Consider the following 23,386-nt stretch of genomic DNA (forward strand, 5'->3'; position numbering starts at 1 on the left):
GAAACAATGAGAGGTGACTGTCTTATTTGCACACCAAAGCCTGCATTGTTAGTCATTGGCTCATGTCCTGAGGAGGAATACCTGGTCGTTTGGCTCACAAGAGAAAGAGACAAACAGATATGCAATTGTCCTAGTTCACCATCTCCAAATACAAGCAGAAGGACTGAGACTGTACTGGTGAGAGATCTATTGATTATTTTTCTCTGTGATCAAAAAGGTTCAATATGTTGTAAATTACATTATTGTTAAAAACTGGTCTGTAAGATTTTTTTTAAAGAAATTGTTACTTTTATTTAGCAAGCATTAATTTAATTTGATCAAAAATGGCTGTAAGACATTAATAATGCTGCATTTATAAGTCCTCTTTTGAACTTTTTGTTCATCAAAGCCCTTAGATGTATCATGATTTACACAAAAATAACTAAGCAACAAAGCTTGATTCTACACTGATAATAACAATAAATGTTTCTTGAGCATAAAATTGGCATATTATTATGATTTCTGAAGGATCATGTGACACTTAAGACTGGAGTAATGATGCTGATAGAGATTCAGATGTAAAAAAAAACTAACCCTAAACATTTGGACGGTTGTGTTAATACTTAAATTTAGACTCGTTTCTTTTTCGAAGAAAATTTATTAAAAGTTTGTAATTGGTTATAATTAAATTTAAGAAAGTATGTCCTATACAAGTTTTTTTTTTATCACGGATTTTTACTTGATAATATTTTCTTAAGCATTTGTAAAATGTACTTTTTTCCAATTAATTGTGTTTTTCTTTTTCTTTTATACTATAGTAAATAATGCCTTTTGCGTTTCGTATTTGTATTGGCGTTTTACTGTTGCCATGGTTTCCATGTACTTGGGAGAAGTGCATCTTTGACCAAGTTCAGAGATCAATCAAAGTTGTGTCCCCGCCCACTGGTAAATACGCATCTGCTCTTTGGTCCATGAGTGAAACTGCGTCAGAGGAAAATCCAGCGCCCCACAGTTCTAAACATCAAAGACCTAAAAGAGCAGAGATACATTTGGAATCCACGACGGATCCACAACCAATCAGAATCAAGATCTGGGTCCCCTCAGAAAGCCCCGCCCTCACAGAATTGGAGTCAGAGAGATTAATGCCAGCCGTCGATGAGGCTGTGGGCGAAGTTTCAAGTTTACTGTCAGGTGTGTGGTGTTTTAATATGAAGTACAGAAAAAAACATGTATAGTGGAACCTAAATACCACATTTATCCCATATTCTCTTCTTTAGTAACTTTATATGGATGTTTTGATCATAGTGAGGCCAGTTCAACACAGTCTGCTGCTGAACAGAGACATAAACAAATACTGCAAGTTCATCTGGAGAAACAACAGCACTGTTAACCACATGAAGTATGTTTACATGTCTTTTACATGTAGGTCTATGTGTTTGTTTTGTAAGTAGTAGTAATATGAATTTGGATATTTTCTGACTTAAAAAAAAAAGTGTTACTATAATTAGTCAACCATATTTCATTCTCCTCAGATGTGGCAGAGCCAATGAGAACTACAGATTCGAGAGCTGCCTTGGCGTAATTGTGAGTCTTTTCATACATAAACACACATTACTCACAATATTGCTCTTATTGCTGAGTCTGGCCTGTTTACAGATCCCAGATGAGCACCTGAATGGCTGTGCTGTTTATCCACATCCTGAGCATCCAGTCCGGACAGTGCTGAGGCCAGAGGGGACTGGAGTTCCTGACACTGACTTCCTGCTGTATGTGTTCACTCACAGCACAGAGAAATGCCAAGCAGAGGTAGAGACGTTCACTGGGATTTCTCTCAGATCTGTATATTTTTTCCTTTTTAGTAATAACTATGTGTTAACCTTGTTTTGCACAGGCAGGTAATAAAGTCAAGTGTCCTTTTTAAAAAAGAAAATGGGTCTTCACTAGGGAATTAAATAGTGAGTTTGTTACAATTATTGCAGGTTGTCTCACAATATCTGTAATATTTTCCCCCTCTCTCTCTTCAGTCTGGTATACTGGCTTATGCTGCTCACTGTCAGAGCGACTCAGAGGGGCGTCCTGTGGCTGGGGCTATGATCATCTGTAGAGAGACACTCAGTATGGAAAGATACACACATGGGCATTTTGTGCAGGTGACAGTGAGTGTGTCTGACAAGCAGGGGCGCTGCACATGATCCCGGGCCCTATGCATAGGCAGTCCTAATGCCCCCCCCCCCCCCCCCCTTGAAAATATATATTCCAGACTTTTCAAGGGCCCTCTCTTCCTTTGGGGCCCTGGTAATCAGTACTGGTTTTACCCCCAGTCTGACGCCCCTGCTGACAAGAATGAACTGGTGAAAAAAAACAAAAAAAAAACAGATACATTGAGATTGCTCTTTGTTATTTTGTTTTGGTACAGACAGTGATCCATGAGCTGTTCCACGTGTTGGGGTTCAGTAAAGATCTCTTCAGCCAATGGAAGGATTGTTCTCTCTCCTCTCAGGGTAGGTAACCCTGCTTTAGTTTTTCTAAATGTTCTTTATGTAAATGGGTATATCTGTTATCTACTAAATATCTATAGAGGTATGGTGTTCATCGTAGCCCTGTTATGTTGTGCATTTACTGGTCATCATTGTGTATGTGTTATGAAGCTGGCGTATACTGCTGGTCTCATGGTCAGGTGACCAGCACAGATGAGATGGGCCAGGTTAGACTGTATTCTCCTACTGTGATCAGAGAAATGCAGAAACACCTCAACTCTACCCACCCTGACCTTGGAGCTCCGTTAGAGAACAAGGTACCCACTGCATACAAAACACTTCTGTACCAGTGACTTGCCACTGTAATGGTATCATCACGATACCTTGATATATGCCATAATACTTTATGCCATAGTATTTTTATTTTAAAATAATTTTAAATGGTAATAATATTTAACAATATTCATTTTTTTTTCGTATTTCCATTGCAGTCTTTGAAAATGTAAAAGACTTCTTTCAGAAGTATTATAAATCTTACCCTAAACCCTAAACTTTTAAATGGTAGTATAAATTGTGGCATTTTCAAGGTACCCTAAGGGTTTTAAATAAAAACATGTTACTACAATAACATGCATGTACCGTACACAGACTTGTGGGAAAAAGCTATTTTGACTCCTTCTGCTCATTGTTGCGTTGATGATATACTGTACATTTAGTACAGAAAACATATTTCCATTTATACTTTAGCATCTATATTATATATCACTGTTCAAGCTTAGTGTGAACAAAATGCTATACAGTATGTTCTATTTTACTTGGTATATACAATATCTATCATTCTGTGTAATTGCATCTACCTTTCTTGATGTAAACATCCGCTGCCTAATGTAAAACACAGATGATATACTAAATGACATCCCCTCCCCATCTTTCTTTCTCTCAGGATGCTGGTTCAGATGGTCTCTCGTCACACTGGGAGACTCGTGTGCTTCAGGGTTCCATTATGGCAGCTTTACTGGTGGAACCGTCACTGATTCGGATCGATCCCATCACACTTGCTGCCCTTCAGGACACAGGCTGGTATTCAGTGAACCTCAGTCGAGCTCAGAGCTTGGTGTGGGGAGAAGGTAAGACATCCACTGTTGAGTCCATTCTGCTGGTTGACATGCATTAAGATAAATATTATGCACTTGTTGAGGCTAGAGTCAAAACTTGGACTTTCGTGTCCACTGATTTACCATTCCTGGTCTGTTTCTGTTTCTGTTTGTTTTAGGTGAAGGCCATCAGTTTGGGTCGGTCTCTACCTGTCGCAATTCTTCTGCTTTCTTTTGTAAAGACAGGTAATCAAACAAATAATGCTCTTGTGAATAATCACAGGTATTTAAAGGAAGCTATATTTTTGCTGTTTTGGAAAGTGGGCTTGTTAAGAAATTATGGATTTTGTAAAGTTGTTCAAATATTTCTATAACTTCTGTTTTATTTTTAGAGTAAATGTAGTGAATGTGACGAACTGTCTTCGCTTTTCTTCCTAGTGGATTAGGTTGTCATTACCTTCACTTCCACAAGGGGAAGTGTCTCACTGATCAGTACCTGGATGGCTGCCAGATTTTCAAACCCCTGGGTAATGCTGTGAGTCTGCTGTGTTCTGTTTAGAGTTCTATTTCTCTTTCATAAGTGTCTCACTTTGTTGTCATTATAACTAAACTTCATTTGTAATGCCACTTTTCTCCATCAGAGTGAGTGCTGGAAAGAGGAGAATAAGAGGAGTGGAATGAAAGGGAGTGGAGAGATTTATGGCTTTGACAGCCGCTGTTTTATTTCCAACCTCACCAGACTGGTGCCACATGTTCTCACATCTCACAAAAATATTTATAAATGTTTAAAGATGTCACATTCTACAGTTTTACAATACTAGATTCACTTTTAAAGGCTCTTTTAATTTTGTAAAAATCTTTTTACATTGCCTTTATTAGAATAACGTGACTACTAGTGCACCAGTGGCAGGTCATTGTTACAGACACAGGTGCACAGGAATAAACAAATATCAAATTCGGGTGATGGATTCTGATTGGTTGGATTGTCCAGCAGGAAAGCGCATTGAGGTTTGTGATAAAACTCATTGTGATATGTGTAATGACTTAAACATTTACTGTTTTTTACATAGCACTCGGCTGCCTTTATATTTGTTCTTACTTTCTGTCTCCAAATCATGTAGGTGTCTGGTTATCAGGGTTTAATCTCCTGTCCAGACAACAGAATATGTAAATATTCTGATTTAGCTCCTCCTAGATCAAGACAAAAGGCAGATGACCTAATAAACGCTGGCACATCCATTGAGAGGTTATTCTAATCTTTTATTTTCAGATCTTAAAACTGTTTTATGAAAATATGTCAAAATATGTCAACAGTTAGAGAACTCAAAACACAACATGTTTCTATGGCAGTTGAGTGTCTCTATAAGTTATTATATCTTTCTGTATAGTAGTGATGATGTGATGGAGAAAGACATGTCCACTCCTTATCCCAGCTTCATGCAACGCTCCTCCGTCACACTGTCTGAGGCAGAGGTCATTGTGGCAGCAGTGCTGAGCATCATATCTGCTTTCTCTCTACTGTCTGCTGGAGTGCTCATCTACAGGAAGTGTTTATTAGCCAGGGTCAGAGTACATGCTGCCAATGAGCCTTCATACCGGCCACAGACGCCTCCCACCCAATGCATCAGAGGGAACTGATTGTTGAACCAAAAGTGTACAAATAATAGGAATCAAAAAGTAATTAACCCTTTCACGCATAGTGGTCACTAAAGTGGACAGCTATTAAAAAAGCATTTTCTTGAATTTGCACGGGTTTTAATGGCAAGGTTGCACATCAATCTCTTCATTGGACCCTGGTGCATCATCCTATAAATGCAACCAAGTGGCAAGCCTTTGTGTTTCGATTTTTTCCCCCTCCAAACCAAGATGGCCAAGGGTCAGTCAGACATGCCAAGTTGCTCCAGAATATCCACCCATTCCTTCTATCCTAGGAGACTCTTGTAGGTAAAAAAATATTGCAGCATAAAGCAATATCTAATGAGTCATATCACAGTAAAATTTTCCAAGTTTTGATTTTAGATTGAGAGAAAACTCTGATTAATCACATGTCCACTGTAGTGGACGTCATGCATGCAATGGCTATATTTCAGCTACAATTCATAATTATAATGTGAATATTGTTTTTGAAATTTAAAACTTAAAAACTTAATATGCATTGACTTTTTCTACTGTAAATAAATGTATTTGTATTATTAGAATGTAATTTTCATTGACATCGAAAAAAGTCATGTGATTACATAATGTATGACACTTGTAATGCATTACTTTACTTGTTAGATCAAAAAGTAATCTGATTTTATAATGCATGTTATTGTAATGCGTTTTTTTACTAATAACATCAAAAAGTAATCTGATTACGTAATGCATGTTACTTTTAATGCGTTTCATTACTCATAACATCAAAAAGTAATCTGATTACATAATGCATGTTACTTGTAATGCGTTTCCTTTCTTATAACATCAAAAAGTAATCTGATTATGTAATGTGCGTTATTGTAATGCGTTTCTTTACTCGTTACATCAAAAAGTAATCTGATTACATAATGCATGTTACTTGTAGTTAATTACTTGTTAGATCAAAAAGTAATCTGATTAGGTAATGCATGTTACTTGTAACACATTACTTTACTTGTAACATCAAAAAAGTAATCTGAATGGGTTATGCATGTTACTTGTAATGCGTTACCCCCAACACTGATCATTTCAGATGAGATTGAAAAAACGTATCGCTAGGTTTTTTCAATTCAGAGGAGGGCTATGATAGAAATGTGCATGTCCATCTTGAACATAATCATAATTATCAGCTAATAAGGGTAAATCTCCATACTCTGGTGCACTGGAGGGAGCATCTGAGTGGTTTCCACAGTTGTACCTTGACAGGCAGTAGAAAATTCTGATGGAATCACGTCCTCATGTTCTGATATCATAGATACACGAAGTGCAACTTGTATGAAGTTGTATGAAGCCATGGCAATATTTTGCATTTATATTTTTTGCATATATTTTAGTTTTCACGTTATTTGATATAATTGCATTGATTAGTTTGTTAAATTCACATACTTTATCTGTTTGATTATTGTCTTATATTTAATACAGTATATCTTCAGTTTAAACCAACCGCATGCTGTCCACTCAAGTGGACATCTGAAGATCTCTTTGAAAAATTTGTAAAAAAAAATTATATAAAAATCAATTCTTGTTTTTCATGCCCTAAGAGCAATAAAAACACATAGGAAAAAAATCCTGACTGAGGTTTTCATAATTCATGCATGAAACGGTTAAAAAAATAAAATGTATATATATAAACAATAATTACAAAAAATGCAAAGTTATTTTTTTTTCCAGAAATTAAAAAAAAATTATAATAATAATTAACATGTGTTTTTGGCTATGCATATATTGAAATAATTTTATGATGAAAAATTATTTTATTCTGACAATGTCTTTCATTCTTTTCTGGACCCTGACAGTGTATTTTACTTGGCAGTCAATGGGGTGAATTCTTTTTTGTACGCGAAGAAATAAAAAAATAATGACTTTATTCAACAATTTGTCTCCTCTGTCTCTCCACATCAGTCACAACCTCCAGGTTTTCATCAAAAATATTTTAAATTGTGTTCTGAAGGCAAACTTTTACACCATGGGAGTATTAAGTGATTAATAATTTAAAAAAAAATCTGGGGGGGGTGGAGTAACGTTAACCCTTTAAACACTTTAAACAATGTTTGCTTTCCGTTGAAATACCAAAGATCATTTTATAATATTTAAAGATTTTTTGTAAAATGTATAGCTTATATAAAAATAAAGCTTAATATTAATTAATTGTAAAACCTTTAATAATTTTTGTATAAACAATTAGCCCTTTTTCTACTTATTTAGTCATTCATGTACAAATCAATATACCATTATTATTTAAAGTCTTGTAAGGCTTTTATGTGTGCATACAAAAGTCAGTGGACAGCAACATGATCCTTAGAATTTATTCAGTCAACAAGATTACAAAAGTTTTCAAATGATGTGGTTACAGTATAGAGTGAGTAAACAAGCAAAATCTAAAACAGCTGCAATCAAAGTGATTTCAAGGTGTGGAATGTCTATGCAAACTAATGTCATTTCCAAAAGTCTTTCTCAAACATTTTTTCTGCCTGCTCACTTTACTCATTTTGGAAAAACGGGTGGCGTCATCCCAGACATGACCAGTTGAGCAAGATACAAGTCATTCCACTGACAAACAGCAATGCTTGGAAGCCAGTGCTTACACTCTTCATCTTACCTATAAATGCTAAGGCATACTGAGATACAAGAAAGCTTTTTTATTTTTAGTTTTATTTTTTTTTACGATTTGTACTTATATATTAACATATAAAAAAAAATATAAACAATCACGTACTTGACGTATGAACAAACCACTAAAACAGAACAGAATATAAAATAATAATAATAAAGAAAAATAAGTTAGTCAGTACTATGATAATATGTGACCCTTGAGCACAAAACCAGTCTTACGTCACTGGGGTATATTTGTAGCAATAGACAATACATTGTATGGGTTAAAATTATCGCATTTTCTTGTATGCCAAAAATCATTAGGATATTAAGTAAAGATCACGATCCATTAAGATATTTGTTAATTTCCTACTTTAAATAGATCAAATTTGACTTTCTGATTATTAATATGCATTGCGAAGGACTTCACTTGGACAATTTTAAAAGCAATTTTCTCAATATTTAGATTTTTCACACCCTGAGATTCCAGATATTCTCAGCCATCTCAGCCATATGCTGTCCTATCCTAACAAACCATAAATCAATGGAAAGCTTATTCAGCTTATAAATCTCTATAGATCAATATATAAAATATAATATAATATAAAACAATTTTTTTTTAAAAACCAATGAGAGAAAAGGGGAGGGGGGTGTTGCCAGTACCAGGAGTTTCTTCCTACTAGAAGCTATATCATATTTACCGAAAGATTTTTAACATGACTCCAATAGGATTATAAAACTAAACAGTAATAGACCCAAACAACCATGTGGCTTGTGATTAAATTATGTTATATCATTTTAATTTTTCTAAATATATTAAAGGTGACATCATGAAAATCTGACTTTTCCAGATTTTAAGTGCTATAATCAGGTCCCCAGTGCATCTACCAGACAAGGAAAAGTGAAAAAGATTAATCCAGTAACTTTGTTTTGGTAAGCCCTTTTCTGCAAGCATATGAAAAATCGAGTGTGTCTGATCATTATAATATTACCGCCCCTTAATTAGTAAGCTTCCACCCACCACGCCATCATTTTGATTTGGCAAGCAACAATGGTGTACCAGCTATAATGCTATGGCGAAAGTTTGAACAAAACATGCTAACTGTTCTGTCTTTGGCTGCACAGACGAGCACAGAGCACAGACATAACCAACTGTTTTTGTAACTCATGTGTGTTTTTAATGTAAACGTCTGTGTGAAAGAGTTTTGTACTCACATGCTGTGACAGCTGTTTTCTGTCTGTGTGCTTCAGATGTGTGCACTCAGAAACCCTATATCAGAAGCTACTAATATGGTTTAAAATGCATTATTTCTGCGTGATAAACATGACAATCAGAACCAAAACAGATGTTTTTAGCAGGTCCGAGCTGTAATTTAAAGAGACAGGCCCAAAAAACTATAAACTTCCACTCAAAATAGGCATTTTCAAAATGATATAATAAATGATCTGTGAAGTATTTTGAGCTGAAACTTCACAGACACATTCTGGGAACACCAGAGACTTATATTGCATATTGTAAAAAGGGGCATAATATGTCCCCTTTAACAGGCAAAGGCAACATTCTGTAGATAGAAGAGGATGAAAGCAGAAATGACATATTACATCCTGGTCTTCCCCCAGAGCACAAAAAATGTCATCTGTGAGAGATGAGCAACAAACATAAGCTTTACAACATGTTTAAATATTGTGTAAATGTGTATCAATATAATGATATTAAAAAAATGTGTTGTTTATCAGCAATAACTTTATGACCCTAGTGCTTTAAGAATACATTTACTTGATCTCAGTACCTGACATTCCTCAAAGGAGTATTTCAGATCAGCACAGTGCTCAATGTTGTCTGCTTTCTCTTCATTTTTCTAATTAAAAATCAAATCAAACACACAAATCAATATAATATCACAGTTGTATAACACATAATATAATAATAGTTTTACCCTGCATAGGGCTAAAACGCTAAAAAAATTTAATAAATGGATAATATGTTGTAAGACTCACTTTGCTCATCTCTATTTCAGAGTGTTTGATTTCTTGACCTATCTTCATTGTGTCCTGGATCATCTGCTGCACAATCGTGAGCATTTTCATCTCCGGAGTCTGTGGTGAGAGGGGTGAATACTGTCATATAGCTCAATATAGTAATATCAAAAACTTCTTAAAAATGTGTTGTGAATATCAGAAATGACTTTGTGATTCTAGTGCTTTAAGAATACATGTATATGATCTCACTGCCTGACATTTTTCATAGGCGTATTTCAGATCAGTGCAGAGCTCAATGTGGTCTGCTTCCTCTTTCTCTTTGTTTTTGTATTTCTAATTAAAAGGTAATCAGATCAAACACGTATATCATAAAATATGTTTTTACGCTGCACCTGCAACCCTAGTTAGGACAAGTGGTTTGGAATATGGACTGCCATTCATTTTTATATAAATTAATATGTTGTAAGACTCACTTTGCTCATTTTCACTTCAGAGTGTTTGATTTTGTGATCTATCTTCATTGTGTCCTGGATCATGTGGACATCTGTAAAAAGATGGACTAATGAAGCAGAGCAGGATTTACAATCTTGTTTTGACATCACTGATTGGAGTGTTTTTGAAGCTGCAGCCACTGATCTGGATGAACTCACAGAGACCGTAACATCATATATCAGTTTCTGTGAGGATATGTGTATTCCTACCAAGACTCAACTAAATTACAACAATGACAAACCGTGGTTCACTGCAAAACTCAGACAGCTCCGTCAGGCCAAAGAAGATGCTTATAGGAAGGGGGACAATGTCTTGTATAAACAGGCTAAATACACACTGGAAAAGGAGATCAGAGTGGCAAAGAGGAATTATTCTGAAAAAATAAGGACTCCGTTCACTTCGAACGACTCAGCATCAGTGTGGAAAAGTCTAAAGAAGATCACCAATTACAAGACACCACCCCCCAGCACTGTGGAGAATCAACGACTGGCAGACGATCTGAACGAGTTTTACTGCAGGTTTGAAAGAACACCCATCACCTGCCCTGAACACCTCTCCACACAACCGTTCACACCATTAACAGCTCCTGCAACCAACCCTGAATGCCTCTCCAAACAACCGTTCACACCATTAACAGCTCCTGCAACCCATCCTGAACACCTCTCCAATCAAGCACTCTCACCATTCACACCTCCTGCATCCCCCCTCTCCCCCACACCTGCAATACAGATCAGCGAGGATGCGGTGCGCCAGGTCTTCCGGAAGCAGAAAAGGAAAAAAGCACCAGGCCCAGATTGTGTTACACCAGTCTGTCTGAAATCCTGTGCTGACCAGCTGGCCCCCATCTTCACAAAGATCTTCAACAGATCGCTGGAGCTGTGCAAAGTCCCTTCATGCTTCAAACGCTCCACCATCATCCCCATCCCAAAGAAACCCAAAATTACAGGACTAAATGACTACAGGCCTGTGGCTTTAACATCCGTAGTCATGAAGTCATTTGAAAAACTGGTGCTGGCTCACCTGAAGGACATCACTGGACCCTTGCTGGATCCTCTTCAGTTTGCCTACAGAGCAAACAGGTCTGTGGACGATGCAGTAAACATTGGACTGCATTATTTTTCTGCAACACCTAGACAGACCGGGGACCTATGTGAGGATCCTGTTTGTGGACTTCAGCTCGGCTTTTAACACGATCATGCCAAACCTCCTCCTGCCCAAACTAACTCAGCTCTCCGTGCCCACCTCCATCTGTCAGTGGATCAACAGCTTCCTGACAGACAGGCAGCAGCTAGTGAGGCTGGGAAAATACACATCCAGCACCCGTACAATCAGCACCGAAGCTCCCCAGGGCTGCGTTCTCTCCCCACTGCTCTTCTCCCTGTACACTAATGACTGCACATCTAAGGACCCCTCTGTCAAGCTCCTGAAGTTTGCAGACGACACCACACTCATCGGCCTCATTCAGGACGGTGACGAGTCTGCTTACAGACAGGAGGTTAAAGAGCTGGCTGTCTGGTGCACTCTCAACAACCTGGAGCTTAACACGCTCAAAACAGTGGAGATGATTGTGGACTTCAGGAGAAACCCCCCTGCACTCCCCCCACTCACCATCATGAACCGCACTGTGACTGCAGTGGAGTCATTCAGGTTCCTGGGCACCACTATCTCTCAGGACCTGAAGTGGGACATTCACATTGACTCCATTGTGAAAAAGGCCCAGCAGAGGTTGTACTTCCTTCGCCAGCTGAGGAAGTTTAACCTGCCACTGGATATTCGGGTCTTCAGCCTAAACTAAAATTGGGTATTTTTATTTAAAGGAATTAATTAATATAAACGCGATTTTAAGGGAATTAAGAAAAAGAAAGGCTTAAGTTTTGTTAGTGAAATAATTGTAACTATTTGCAAATAATATTTTATTTTTAATTATAAATGAATCAAGGAAATTATAGCATATTTTCAATTAAAAAAAGCAAAATGTAATAAATAAATTAAAAAGTTGAGTAATTTGCGTCACCGGATAGGTTACTGTCGGTAGTTGATCATTTCTATTGTAAAACAGTCAAATATTACATTTTTATCTACTTGCATTTCACCAGGCATTCGTTCGCTTCTTTAATCATTTTGACATTGATGAGCTAGACCGCTGAACTTTTAGTCATCCTAACAACAAACAGAGCATTGCGTAATGTAGTGCATCAGAGCAGCATCAAGAATATCAAGTGCGCAACGCTGCTCAACAATGCAAAAAAGCACATCGCTTTAATGCAAAATGGAAAAATATAAATAAAACTGTAATATGCACATGATTAGGTAATCACGGCTGCTGTAATCTTATTCACATTTCTTTTTCTGATTAATTGTTTTGCTCTATGAGAGACATAATTTAACAAAATTATTCGGGGCTAAAAACGTCCTAGCGCCGCCCCTGATCCTGCCTGCCGTCTTGCGGGCATTTGCGGGCGGGAGCGGGACATAATATCACAGATGCGGGCGGGAGCGGGACTAAAAATGACAAATCTTTGCGGGAGCGGGCGGGAGCGGTACTAAACACTGCGGGAGCGGGCGGGAGCAGGACTGAAAATTGTGTCCCGCGCAGGTCTCTACTGCGGAGCTTCTGTCACGAAAACAAATTCCTCGTATGTGTAAACATACCTGGCAATAAAGCTCATTCTGATTCTGATTCTGATTCTGATGTGCTGCACAAGTTTGTGCGTCTTCATCTCCTGAGTCTGTGATGAGAAGGGAAAACACATCATCCAGTGTGTTTTAAGATTTCTAATTACCATTTATTGTTGTTGTAAATAAATGATCATGTTACCTTCTTCTCTTTACTCTTGTTTTCTACAAGAACTGTGTTGTGAGTCTCGTGGTCTCCCTCAGTACAGGACTGACACACAGATGTCTGATCACCTCCACAGAACATCTCCAGAGCTCTGTTAGATTTCTGGATTATTTTAGGATTGATATCCTCCACACGGTCAAGCATCGTGACTTTCTCATGAGGCTCAAGGTAAGAGCTCTGCCACATCAGGATTTCAGACTGAGACAACTGACGCTCACAGTGTCTAAGATCCACTCTCTTGGTGAAATTTTCTTTACAGCATGGACATGTGTTTTCATGACTGCTTTCCCAGAATTCCTTCATGCAGGCCTTACAGAAGGTATGTCCACAATGGGGTCATCATGGGATCAGTGGACAGCTCCAGACAAATCAAATACTTGAGGTTTTCTGTCAGGACACTGCTTGAGGAAGCCGTTTCTGAAAAGAAAAGAAAAAAATACTTCACAAACAACACAACAAAATGTAATTAAAAATAATGTGTGAAAATAAATACAATACTAATTTTATATTAATAAATGTTTGTAAAATATCCACAAACTGTTTGATACAAAGAAGCCAATTTGATATGTAATGATATACTTTATGTTAAATACTAGCATCTTTATATTTTAAATATATCTTTATAAGAAAATTAGGAGATCTCCGTTATTTAGTTCTAAATAGGAAATGTCTATTAATGATTACCTGAAGGTTTGCACAGAGTCTCTTCTTGGTCCTCCATTTCTAATGGTTGTGAATATTCGAACATCACGGGTTCCCTTTTGTAGCCTTTAGAAATGTGCGAAAATGAACTCAAGTACATGGACAAATATGCCATCTTTTGGATATTAAAATGATATCACAAGATGAATGCTTATTTTATACCGTCCTTCTGTTACTTATCAAACTAAGCATGTTACTAGCTAAAATTTACAATATAAAAATGCATTGGAAATACAAATATATTTACCTGTGCTTTTCTCAAAGAGTTGCACAATCTCTCTAAGAGCTGTGTTGCACCTTAGATCAGGATATTTGTCCAAGTTTTCTTTGCAAAATGGGCAGATGCATTTCTGACTGCTGTCCCAGAACATTTCCATGCAGGTCTTACAGAAGCTGTGTCCACATGGAGCGGTGACCGGATCACTGAATAGATCCAAACAGATGGAACATTGGAGCTCCTCAGATAATGGACCACTGATGCATAACTGGGCTGAAAGCAAAATAAATGCATTAATTGAGCAAATGAGCAAATACTGTGAACAGTTAGTTTTGACACACCAAAGTAAGTTTAGAGACTAGGGATTATAAAAAAACACCTTTTGAACTTTAAAATAAATGCATACCTGTTCTGTTTTTCTCAAAGAGATGTACAATTTCTCTAAGAACTGTGTTGCTCTTTAATTCAGGTCTTTTGCTGAATGTTTCTTTACAATAAGGGCATTTGTAATCCTGACTGTTGTCCCAGCATTGTTTCAGACAGCTTTTGCAGAAGTTGTGTCCACATGGAGTGGAGACTGGATCAGTGAACACATCCAGACATACTGGACACTTGTGTTCCTCAGTCTGAAGAGGAATGCTGCAGAGATCCATAACTGGAAAATGGGGAAATTACTTGGAATAAATAATATGTTAATAATACTCCTTACCCAAATATTCATTAAAAATTAAGCAGCAAAACATGACGTAATGCAATTCTTAACACAGTATAGTTCATGTTCAGTGAATTCAAATACACATTATTTTACTATCAGATGAATGTATTCTAAGTTACATTTTGTAAGTTACCTTGTAAGACCACAAAGACTTACATGGTGGCAAATCAATACTTTCTCTTCTATGTCTGCGTGTTGGTAGTGTTGAGAAGGGTTCTGCCATTTCTTATAAAATCCACCTGCTTTTACAAAAAGTTGTGGAAGAATTCACGTAATGGATGTCGGCCTTCCCACTCCTTCACAATAATCATAACCAGTTATTATTATTTAGTTAGGTTAAATGTGAAAGAATTAATCTCTTTTATAAGAACGACACAGACAAATAAGACAAGGTAAAACAAGTATATAAAATGGCATGTCTATTCAAAAGTCGAGATTTCCAGCGAGCCTATCACAGGTTAATCAAATGGAAGACGGCTGTTATGTAAATAGTTTCATGCACCCAATACTTTCTGGGGGGTATTCCAGAAAGCAGGTTATGTGACTTACCCGGGTAAGTTTAGGAGTAAGTAAGCGGATAACCTCTGCTTTCGGTTCCAAAAACGGAGGTAACTTTCGGGGTATGTAAGTAACCATAGCAACTGACTCTCTGAGGATAACCTGCTCCGGAGCAGGTTATGTTGCAGGATTAGTTTGTTTCAGAGAGGTTTCCGAGCATGGCGTGCCCTCTTGATGAGGATCCTGTGGACATAGAGGCACAGATTATATGGTTTTTTTTCTTTATTTTGACTGAACACACGCGTAAAGGCTACACAGACTTCTTAAACTTGTAATTAATCTTAATTTCAGGGTTCCCAAACATGATTGGGTGCATTGATGGCACCCACATTCCTATTAAAGCTCCATCTATCAATAAGAGAGACTGTTAGGAAGTCTGTCCATATCATCAATGTGCAGGTAATAGCTATATTTTGGCTCCTTAATATTTAAAATGTAATAAAATAAATAATAATAAAATACGTACGCATTTACTCTGTAAGTCAATGGCGTAGCCACGAGGGGGCCTGGGTGGGCCTTGGCCCCCTCATTTACATGTCCGGCCCCCTCAGATTTCCGATTGCTTAAAATAAAATAAGTAAAATAAGAAAATGTTGATTTGTCAGTCTGATTGATAGATTGACCAATCAAAATGCTGCACGGTAAAATGCGGCTGTTTTCAAACTTGATTTGATTAGCCTATGTCACGTGTTGTGCGTAACTGACGCCGTCATCTTCGCTTGAGTGTTCATTAATATTCGGCGACAATGGCAGCTGTCACGCAAAGTATATTACGCTTTTTCAAAAAAGCTCTGCGACAGCGAGGGAAGTGGCACCTGAGTCTTCTCAGGACACAGAAACGCCTATTTCATCACAGGAGTGTAGCGGTGAGACTTCCACGACACAGATCAGCATAATTCCCAATGATTTGCAATTGATGAACCGCATTCACAGCCAGTGATGACCGCATTTACTTCCATTGAGTTTGCCGGAAAGAATCGTTGCTTTTCCCCAAAATGGTACATGAGTTCATATGGCTTGATTATAGTTCAATAATAATCGCCCCCGTAGATCCGCCTTGTCATGTAAAAGGTAACTTAATCCCATGGTTTATAGCCGTTTAGCTAAAGTTTATGCTGCTGAAACAGGGAAGTAAAAATGCTGTGATTTTATGCGGTATATATATTTGCTTATGCTGTATATAGACGGTTTCATCGGGCGCACGCGCCTGGACCTAAGTTAACTTCCGGTCTGTGTTGTGTATATCGGTCTGCCTAGCGGTGCCGTCTACAAACGCAGTTAAAGTCAAGGTGATAAGTAGACTGAAGTTGGGCTCAGGTGGTTGTGCAGTGGGATGTGTTTCCCATACATTTATTTATTTTTGGAGACTCGCCACAATTTTAAAACTGATCGATTTTCAAAAAGGCTTCGTTGAATAAACATGAGTAACGTTATGTACTGCACGTTTAATAATAATAATTCCTTACATTTATATGTTTAAATATCAAAACGAGGCACAGGTGTTTTTATATCGCTGTATTTCTGAAGGAAGACTTGCATGTTATATGTCTGATAAAGCAGCGTGTGAGGGTACCAGCTCTGCTTTGAGTACAGCTGTTACTGGGGAAATTTCTCGCGCTTTATGTCTGTGCTTTAAAACAACATCTGCTGGCAAAGAATGAATTAGCATTTTCATTAAGTCCTCCTGATCCACGCAGCAAACATATTTTGTTTGTTATCAAAAAATATCTACTCTAGAGGGACTTGGCTGTTGTTATAGCCTGGGAAAACCCAGACTACTTCCGGCGAATTTCAATTCTCTCTACAGAATAGTCCGGCAAAGAGGACTATCTAGCTCGTTTCTGTGCCGCCGAAATCGCGGCACCAATCAGAAACGTTGAGGCGGGGTTTACACGATGACGACAGCGCAGCGACGGTAAAGCAGATTTTGTACATTACAAAGATGGATGCTGCAGAGGAACATTCGTTCGAAACCGCCCAGAGGCATTTGAACGAGGTCCGTCGGTGACTCCCCTTTAGAAACGAGACGTCTAATAGGCTTTGCCAGACCCTAACTCAGTTTCAACTGAAAAGGGTCTGGTTTTAACCAGGCTACTGTTGTTATTGATTCTATTTGGAAGTCTACCGGAAGTTAAGTTAGGTCCGCAAAAGCGCGCATGCGCAGTAACATTTATGTTGTTACCGTTGAAACCGTCTATATTCTTCTGTTTTTCGAATGTAAATTGGTGGATTTTCTGGACTGAGTATGATGACATCATTTAATAATTGCCCTCGTAGATTCTACGACGTAAGGTTAGACTCATGTAAAAGGTAATAATCACAGAGCTATGTTGTGGGCTGTTATGACTGTTCTGCTGAAATGGTGAAGTAAATATGCTGATTTAAATGTGAACAGGTGTTAAGCTGTTTTTATTTATAGGTGTTAAGAGATATAGTGTATATATATGCATGTTTATATCGTGTGTATATATATATATATAAATAAAACGTGTGTGTGTATAATGAGTTGCCCCCTCATTTTAAGATGGGACCCCCCAAAAATAAAATTCTGGCTACGCCCCTGCTGTAAGTTATTGTTTTCCAAGCCAATTGTCTTTCCTCGCATGTGCAGCAGTAAGCCAACTTTAAAACTTCTAACTCCGCTTCGGAGAAGTACGCGGCACGTGACTTTTCACTCTTAGTTTCCATGGTGACTCCTGAATTCGGCGTTCCATTGAAAATGCCTTTATCTGTTCGCCGTGCGCGCACATTAACTCGAGGTTATTAGCAGTAGGTTGATTAAACTAACTCGACACTGGTGTTTTGGAACCGACATACCCTGAGTAAGTAGGTTTAGGGTTAATCAACCCAGAGTTCAGGGTTAATCAGATGGTAAGTTAACCCAGCTTTCTGGAATACACCCCTGGCAAAGTGTGAGAAGGTAGAATTGTTTTGGAAGGAAAACGAATGGCATTTTATTCTAAATACGCAGTGTGGCCGAAACCGGATGTCTCCAACTAAAACAGAACAGCCGGAAAAAGATTTCCATTCAATAATGTCAACCGAGAACGTTTACAATTTTGATGAAAGATTTCGTTCTGTTTATAGGCACACATTGTAATAATCGTTTATACAGTATGAGAAGAAAATTTTAAATTTAAATTAAATGTCTAAACTTTACACAATATATTGTTGCTATCCATGGAACATTGTTGAATTTATGTATTGCTATATATTGTGACAGCATATTGTTACAGCAAAACATAAGTCATAAGTTAAAATATTATGTAAAAATACAAAACAGCAAGTTTAAAGATCTTTATTTTAAATTGGAACATTATTGCGCAAAGAAAGTGGTCTTACTAGCAAAACAAAATTATAGTAATGTATTACACTGACAGTCATTCATCCTTCCTTCATTCCTTCCTTCCGTCATTTATTTAATTTTAATTACAAATGGTTAATAATTGGCTAAAATATACTTGTTGTTTTCGACAGGTGAAATGATCAGTGGGGCTGAATTTTTATCTCCATGATTAAAGCCTGGGCTGAAATATGGATAGAGTTTCTCGGTGAAAGCCTGACCAGTGAAAGAGTAAATATGAGACCTGGACTCCACATCATAAAATGAGACCAGACCTTCCTCATAGTCTACATACACACCCACCTTCTGGGGCTTGACCTTCAGACAGAGAGAGACAGACAGACAGTCACAGGCCTTATACTCATTTCCGTTCCTCAACCACAGAGTCCAGAGTCCATTCCTTGGACTCAGAGTTATTATTCCCTTCCTGTTAACAGACTCCCTCGCCACACCTAAATCCCACTCAGTTTTCCCTTTCACCTGTACCTCAAAATAAAATTTCCCAGAAGAAAATCCCTCTTTCCCCAGGATGCTGGGACATGTATCAAACCTCCATGGACTGTCCGGCACAATCTGCCGTGTTTCTCCATGTCCAGCTTGTTTGTCATCTTTGGACAAGAAGAGTTTCGGATGAGCTGTTTCAGGATCCATAGTCACATTCACTGAGAGAGATCAGAACAAATAATTAGCAGACATTTTTTAACATATACATTGAATGGAATAAACAATAGACAATAGTAAATTGGTCTTTCGTCAGCTTTTCCTGTATTTGTCCCATTAAAATTATCTTGAAAATGTTTTGCCCTGTGTTTATCATTGATTTTGGTTACTTTTCAAATGCCCTGTATGCATGTATTTATTGATTTACACTTATCCCAGAAATTCAGTATTAAAATGTGAATATCCATTACTATATATTTAAAACTGACATTATTTTTCAGTGTCATTGAAGAGTTTGAGATGAAATATGAGATTTGTGAGAAATGTGATTTGTGAAAAACACATCAAGGAAAATATCACTTTTGTGTATAGAATTTGTGTGTGTAATTTCCAATCCCTCATTAATTTTGTCAAATGATGTAAAAAGTGTAAAAATATTGTTAGTTTGTATCTATTAATTAAGCATAAAATGCTAGCCATGAAATCAGCTATTTGAAATTCAGACACTTGAAGTAGAGATTTTTTATGACCTTCAGAAAACAAAAAAATATTAACCATGCATATTTATCAACTGCTGGACATTATTTGACAAATTCAAGTAGAGTTTTAATAGTTCAAATGACTAAAATTGGCCACAATATATTCAGAAATGTAAACATTTTTGTGTATGGATGTAGGAAAATGACATAGATGACTTGTACCTGTAAACTTCTCAAGTCTCTTTAGCTCTGTGGAAAAAGATTATACAGTTGATTACTGTGTCAGTCTTACCTTTTAACAGTGTTGAATGCTTACAAAATAATTACATTTCAATATATTCACCATAAAAATTCAAGACAAAATACTGAACATAACATATGCTCACCAGTTCCTGTAATCTTCACCATTGCACTACTGAGGAATTCTTGATGTTTTGTCAGGGCTCTCCTAACAGCGTCCTCCTTCAGATGAGTGTCAGTACTGATCCCAGTCCAGATCTTGGTGTCAAAAGGCCTGCACAGGGATGGATAAATCTAAAGGAGGAGAGAGAGAGGAATCCCTCAGTGTGTTAAGTGTTGTTTTGTGATGTGAGCAGTAAGAGAGACACTGACCTGTAGGAGGTGCAGGTGATCTTCAGTGTGTGAGAGCTGCTCCAGCTCAGTGTTTCTCCTCTCCAGTTCAGTGATTTCCTGCTCCAGCTCTTTAATCAGCTCTTCAGCCTGATTCTCTGCAGCTGTCTGCTTCTGCTCCATCACCTCCAGCAGCTCAGACTGACATCTCTCAATGGAGTCCATCAGATCAGTGAACAGCTCGACAATGTCTGCTCTCTCTTTTTCTGAGCTTTGCTAAGGATAATTTAAATTCAGTCTTAATATATAAATGGCCACCAAATTTACATTTATGCATTTAGCAGCCGTTTTTATCTAAAGTGGCTCTCAAAAGAGGTTTATTACTGGTTAACTCATTTCGGATGCAAGCTAGAGAAGAGGCAAAATGCAGAGAAGGTTTTTGTGGGGTGTGAGTGTATGTTTAAGTGAACTGGTCACTCTCCAACCAGCATAAAGTATTTGTTAGTGCAGAGAGGAACAGAAAGGGTGTTGGAGAGTGACTTTTTGACTCATTGTAAAGGAACAAGATGTTGCTCACAAAGTGACCTTAGCTCACTTGTAGGTTTGAGGTAAGGAGGTGCTGTTCCAGATTTGAAAGCCAGCATCAAAACCTTAAATCTGATTCTCGCCACAACTGGGAGATCAGGTACGGATAAGGAGTGCAATGAACAGCTAAAATGTATACCTTAAATGAAATTGAAATCACTTTGGATAAACGCATCTGCCAAATGTAAATAATAAATGGGATCATTCACACATTAAATAAAACCTTGCAATGAAAATAAAACAAAACTAACCTTGCTGAGCTTTACCGAGCATTTGATTTCTTCAATTTTCTTCAATCTGCTCTGAATCATTGAATACACCTCGACTTGTCTTCTCCCTAACTGAGACTGTAGACAAAAATGTTAATTTCTTTACAGCAAAGTTTAAAAACCATTGAAGCACAGACACAGATTAAGCATCTCTCACCTTCCGTTCTTCACTTTCCTTCTCTACAGGAACAGTGTTGTGGGTTCTGTGGTCTTTTGTCACACACGACAGGCACACACACTTCTGATCAACTCTGCAGAAAAGCACCAGCGGCCTTTCATGCTTCGTGCATATATAATCTTGCAGATTCTCCACAGGGTCGATAAGTTTGTGTTTCTTCAGTTTTGCTACAGTGTTATGAGGCTCTAGGTGAGTTTTACAGAAAGATCCTTCACAATGCAAGCAAGTCTTCAAAGCTCCTCTGTTTATTTTTGTACAGGCATCACAGGGTACTGCACCAGGTTGGACAGGACTTTTTCCTCTCTTCAGTCTTTCAGTGAGCTCTCTGAATTCTCTGTTGATGCCAAGGTCTGGTCTTAAGTGAAAGTCCTTCTTGCAAAGTGGGCATTGAGTCTTCATATTGCTGTCCCAGTGTTGAGTGATGCATTCCATGCAGAAGTTGTGTCCACACGGAATGGTTGCTGGGTCAGAGAAGAAATCCTGACATATTGAACACAGGAACTGTTCAACCTGAGAACTGACGGAAGAAGCCATCGCTGGTGAGAGAAAAATAAAAACCCAAATGATTGTACAAACACACAAGATATCGCTCCTTGCCCCTCCTTTTTAAACAAATTGAACCTGTCAAACTGGTTTTGATATGGGATGTAAAATACAACATAAACTTGAATTTGTATTACAATAAAGATTTGCATGAAGATACAAATAAAGTTTGAAAGTGTCTTTTCAAATAAAAGTCTTAGTACAATTGCTCTTACATGAACAGAAAGCAAGGGTGATGCACCCCAATGGAACAAACACTTAGAAAGGAACGCATTTCACTGACAAATAAGATGTTTTCCTCACCTCTACGTGTTGGTACGTGTTGTGTCTTGTGTTTTCTCAGTGTAGCTGTGGTGTAATGCAGGAGGAAGGAGAGCGTATATCGTCACCTTTTCCTCACTGTACACGCGTGAAAAAAAAATTATTACAAAACGTAGTCAACCAGACGATGAACACTAACAGCAATTATTATATGATGCAATCACACTTGTAGGAATATTTGGTAGTTCTGTATGTTGTCTGAGGGTTGGCATCATCTTTTCTCAGGTGTTCTGGATCCAGACTGGAGCTTGTGTACATCCTAGTTACCAGGCAAAACAGAGAAACAAATAGAGACATAATTAGCAAAACTGCTGTTCCAACCAAGCAAAACTAATTTGTTTAACCCAAAGCTCTACCTCCATTTTCTTGAGGTAGAGCTTTTTTTCCATTTGGCTCCCAAACTCTGGAATAGCCTTCCTGATAATGTTCGGGGTTCAGATAAAGTCTCTCTGTTTAGATCTAGATTAAAAACATATCTCTTTTGCCAAACATTCAAATAATGCATCTCATAATTTGTAACCGAAGTTATATCTGATCGAATGTGCAATATTATTCTGTAGCTTGGGTTAAACAAATTAGTTTTACTTGGTTTAGTGGACTTTGCTATCCTAGGAACTACCAAATGTCCTGCATTATGTGACCTTAGGGAGCGTGATGGATTGTAACTTGGTATAAGGCTAGTTAGGCATGCAGGAGCTAAACCATTTAGGGCCTTATAGGTAAGTAATAATAATTTGTAACTGATAAAGAACTTAATAGGTAGCCAGTGCAGAGACTGTTAAATTGGGGTAATATGATCATATTTTCTTGACCTGGTAAGGACTCCAGCCGGTGCATTTTGGACTACCTTTAGCTTGTTTATTGAAGATGCAGGATAACCCCCTAGCAGTGCATTACAATAGTCCAGTCTAAAGGTCATGAATGCATGAAATAGCTTTTCTGCATCAGAAACAAGTAACATGTTTCATAGCTTGGCAATGTTTCTAAGATGGAAGAATGCTGTTTTTGTAACATGGGAAATATTGTTTTCAAAAGACAAGTTGGTGTCTAATATAACACCCAGATTTTTGACTGTAGAAGAAGTAACAGTACATCCGTCTAGTTGCAAACTGTAAT

At 37.7% G+C, this 23,386-nt stretch overlaps 3 protein-coding genes across 4 annotated transcripts; 1 reads left to right on the forward strand and 2 right to left on the reverse strand.

Moving 5' to 3' along the window:
• The first annotated feature begins 781 nt into the window (after positions 1–781).
• On the forward strand, positions 782–5,231 carry LOC132114014 (ciliated left-right organizer metallopeptidase). 2 transcript variants are annotated; one of them, XM_059522127.1, is made up of 14 exons: positions 782–1,170; positions 1,285–1,378; positions 1,512–1,563; positions 1,636–1,785; positions 2,004–2,129; positions 2,396–2,480; positions 2,628–2,773; positions 3,400–3,583; positions 3,730–3,796; positions 3,989–4,085; positions 4,192–4,293; positions 4,430–4,558; positions 4,672–4,796; positions 4,939–5,231. In XM_059522127.1, exons 1-14 carry the CDS (start codon positions 804–806, stop codon positions 5,186–5,188), a joined length of 1,974 nt encoding a protein of 657 aa, XP_059378110.1. In that variant the 5' UTR covers positions 782–803; the 3' UTR covers positions 5,189–5,231. The 2 variants fall into 2 exon arrangements, with proteins under 2 accessions (XP_059378110.1, XP_059378118.1); XM_059522135.1 differs by having other exon boundaries at positions 4,942–5,231.
• A 3,944-nt stretch (positions 5,232–9,175) lies between these two features.
• On the reverse strand, positions 9,176–15,007 carry zgc:153151 (uncharacterized protein LOC751646 homolog). The gene is given in 11 exon segments (XM_059522146.1): positions 9,176–9,453; positions 9,607–9,675; positions 9,815–9,913; positions 10,270–10,330; positions 12,980–13,017; positions 13,107–13,460; positions 13,462–13,547; positions 13,815–13,898; positions 14,080–14,322; positions 14,456–14,704; positions 14,921–15,007. Coding segments are annotated over 11 exon segments (1,389 nt in total). The 5' UTR covers positions 14,988–15,007; the 3' UTR covers positions 9,176–9,414.
• A 3,631-nt stretch (positions 15,008–18,638) lies between these two features.
• Positions 18,639–22,467, reverse strand: si:ch211-216p19.6 (E3 ubiquitin-protein ligase TRIM39). The gene is made up of 7 exons (XM_059528153.1): positions 22,259–22,467; positions 21,386–21,942; positions 21,211–21,306; positions 20,417–20,650; positions 20,191–20,338; positions 20,027–20,053; positions 18,639–19,327 (listed from the first exon to the last, which is right to left on the reverse strand). Exons 2-7 carry the CDS (start codon positions 21,938–21,940, stop codon positions 18,762–18,764), a joined length of 1,626 nt encoding a protein of 541 aa, XP_059384136.1. The 5' UTR covers positions 21,941–21,942; positions 22,259–22,467; the 3' UTR covers positions 18,639–18,761.
• Positions 22,468–23,386: the final 919 nt, after the last annotated feature.

This window comes from Carassius carassius, chromosome 3 (assembly GCF_963082965.1).
Source record: "Carassius carassius chromosome 3, fCarCar2.1, whole genome shotgun sequence".
Classification (NCBI taxonomy): domain Eukaryota; kingdom Metazoa; phylum Chordata; class Actinopteri; order Cypriniformes; family Cyprinidae; genus Carassius; species Carassius carassius.

Coding starts and splice junctions, on each gene's coding strand:
- LOC132114014 (XM_059522127.1), top strand. CDS start 804: ATGCCTTTTGCGTTTCGTATTTGTATTGGCGTTTTACTGTTGCCATGG. Junction 2,130..2,395: donor CACATGGGCATTTTGTGCAG/GTGACAGTGAGT, acceptor GTTTTGGTACAG/ACAGTGATCCATGAGCTGTT. Junction 4,797..4,938: donor GCTGGCACATCCATTGAGAG/GTTATTCTAATC, acceptor CTTTCTGTATAG/TAGTGATGATGTGATGGAGA.
- si:ch211-216p19.6 (XM_059528153.1), bottom strand. CDS start 21,940: ATGGCTTCTTCCGTCAGTTCTCAGGTTGAACAGTTCCTGTGTTCAATA. Junction 21,307..21,385: donor AGGAAAGTGAAGAACGGAAG/GTGAGAGATGCT, acceptor TTTTGTCTACAG/TCTCAGTTAGGGAGAAGACA. Junction 20,054..20,190: donor GGTGAAGATTACAGGAACTG/GTGAGCATATGT, acceptor CTTTTTCCACAG/AGCTAAAGAGACTTGAGAAG.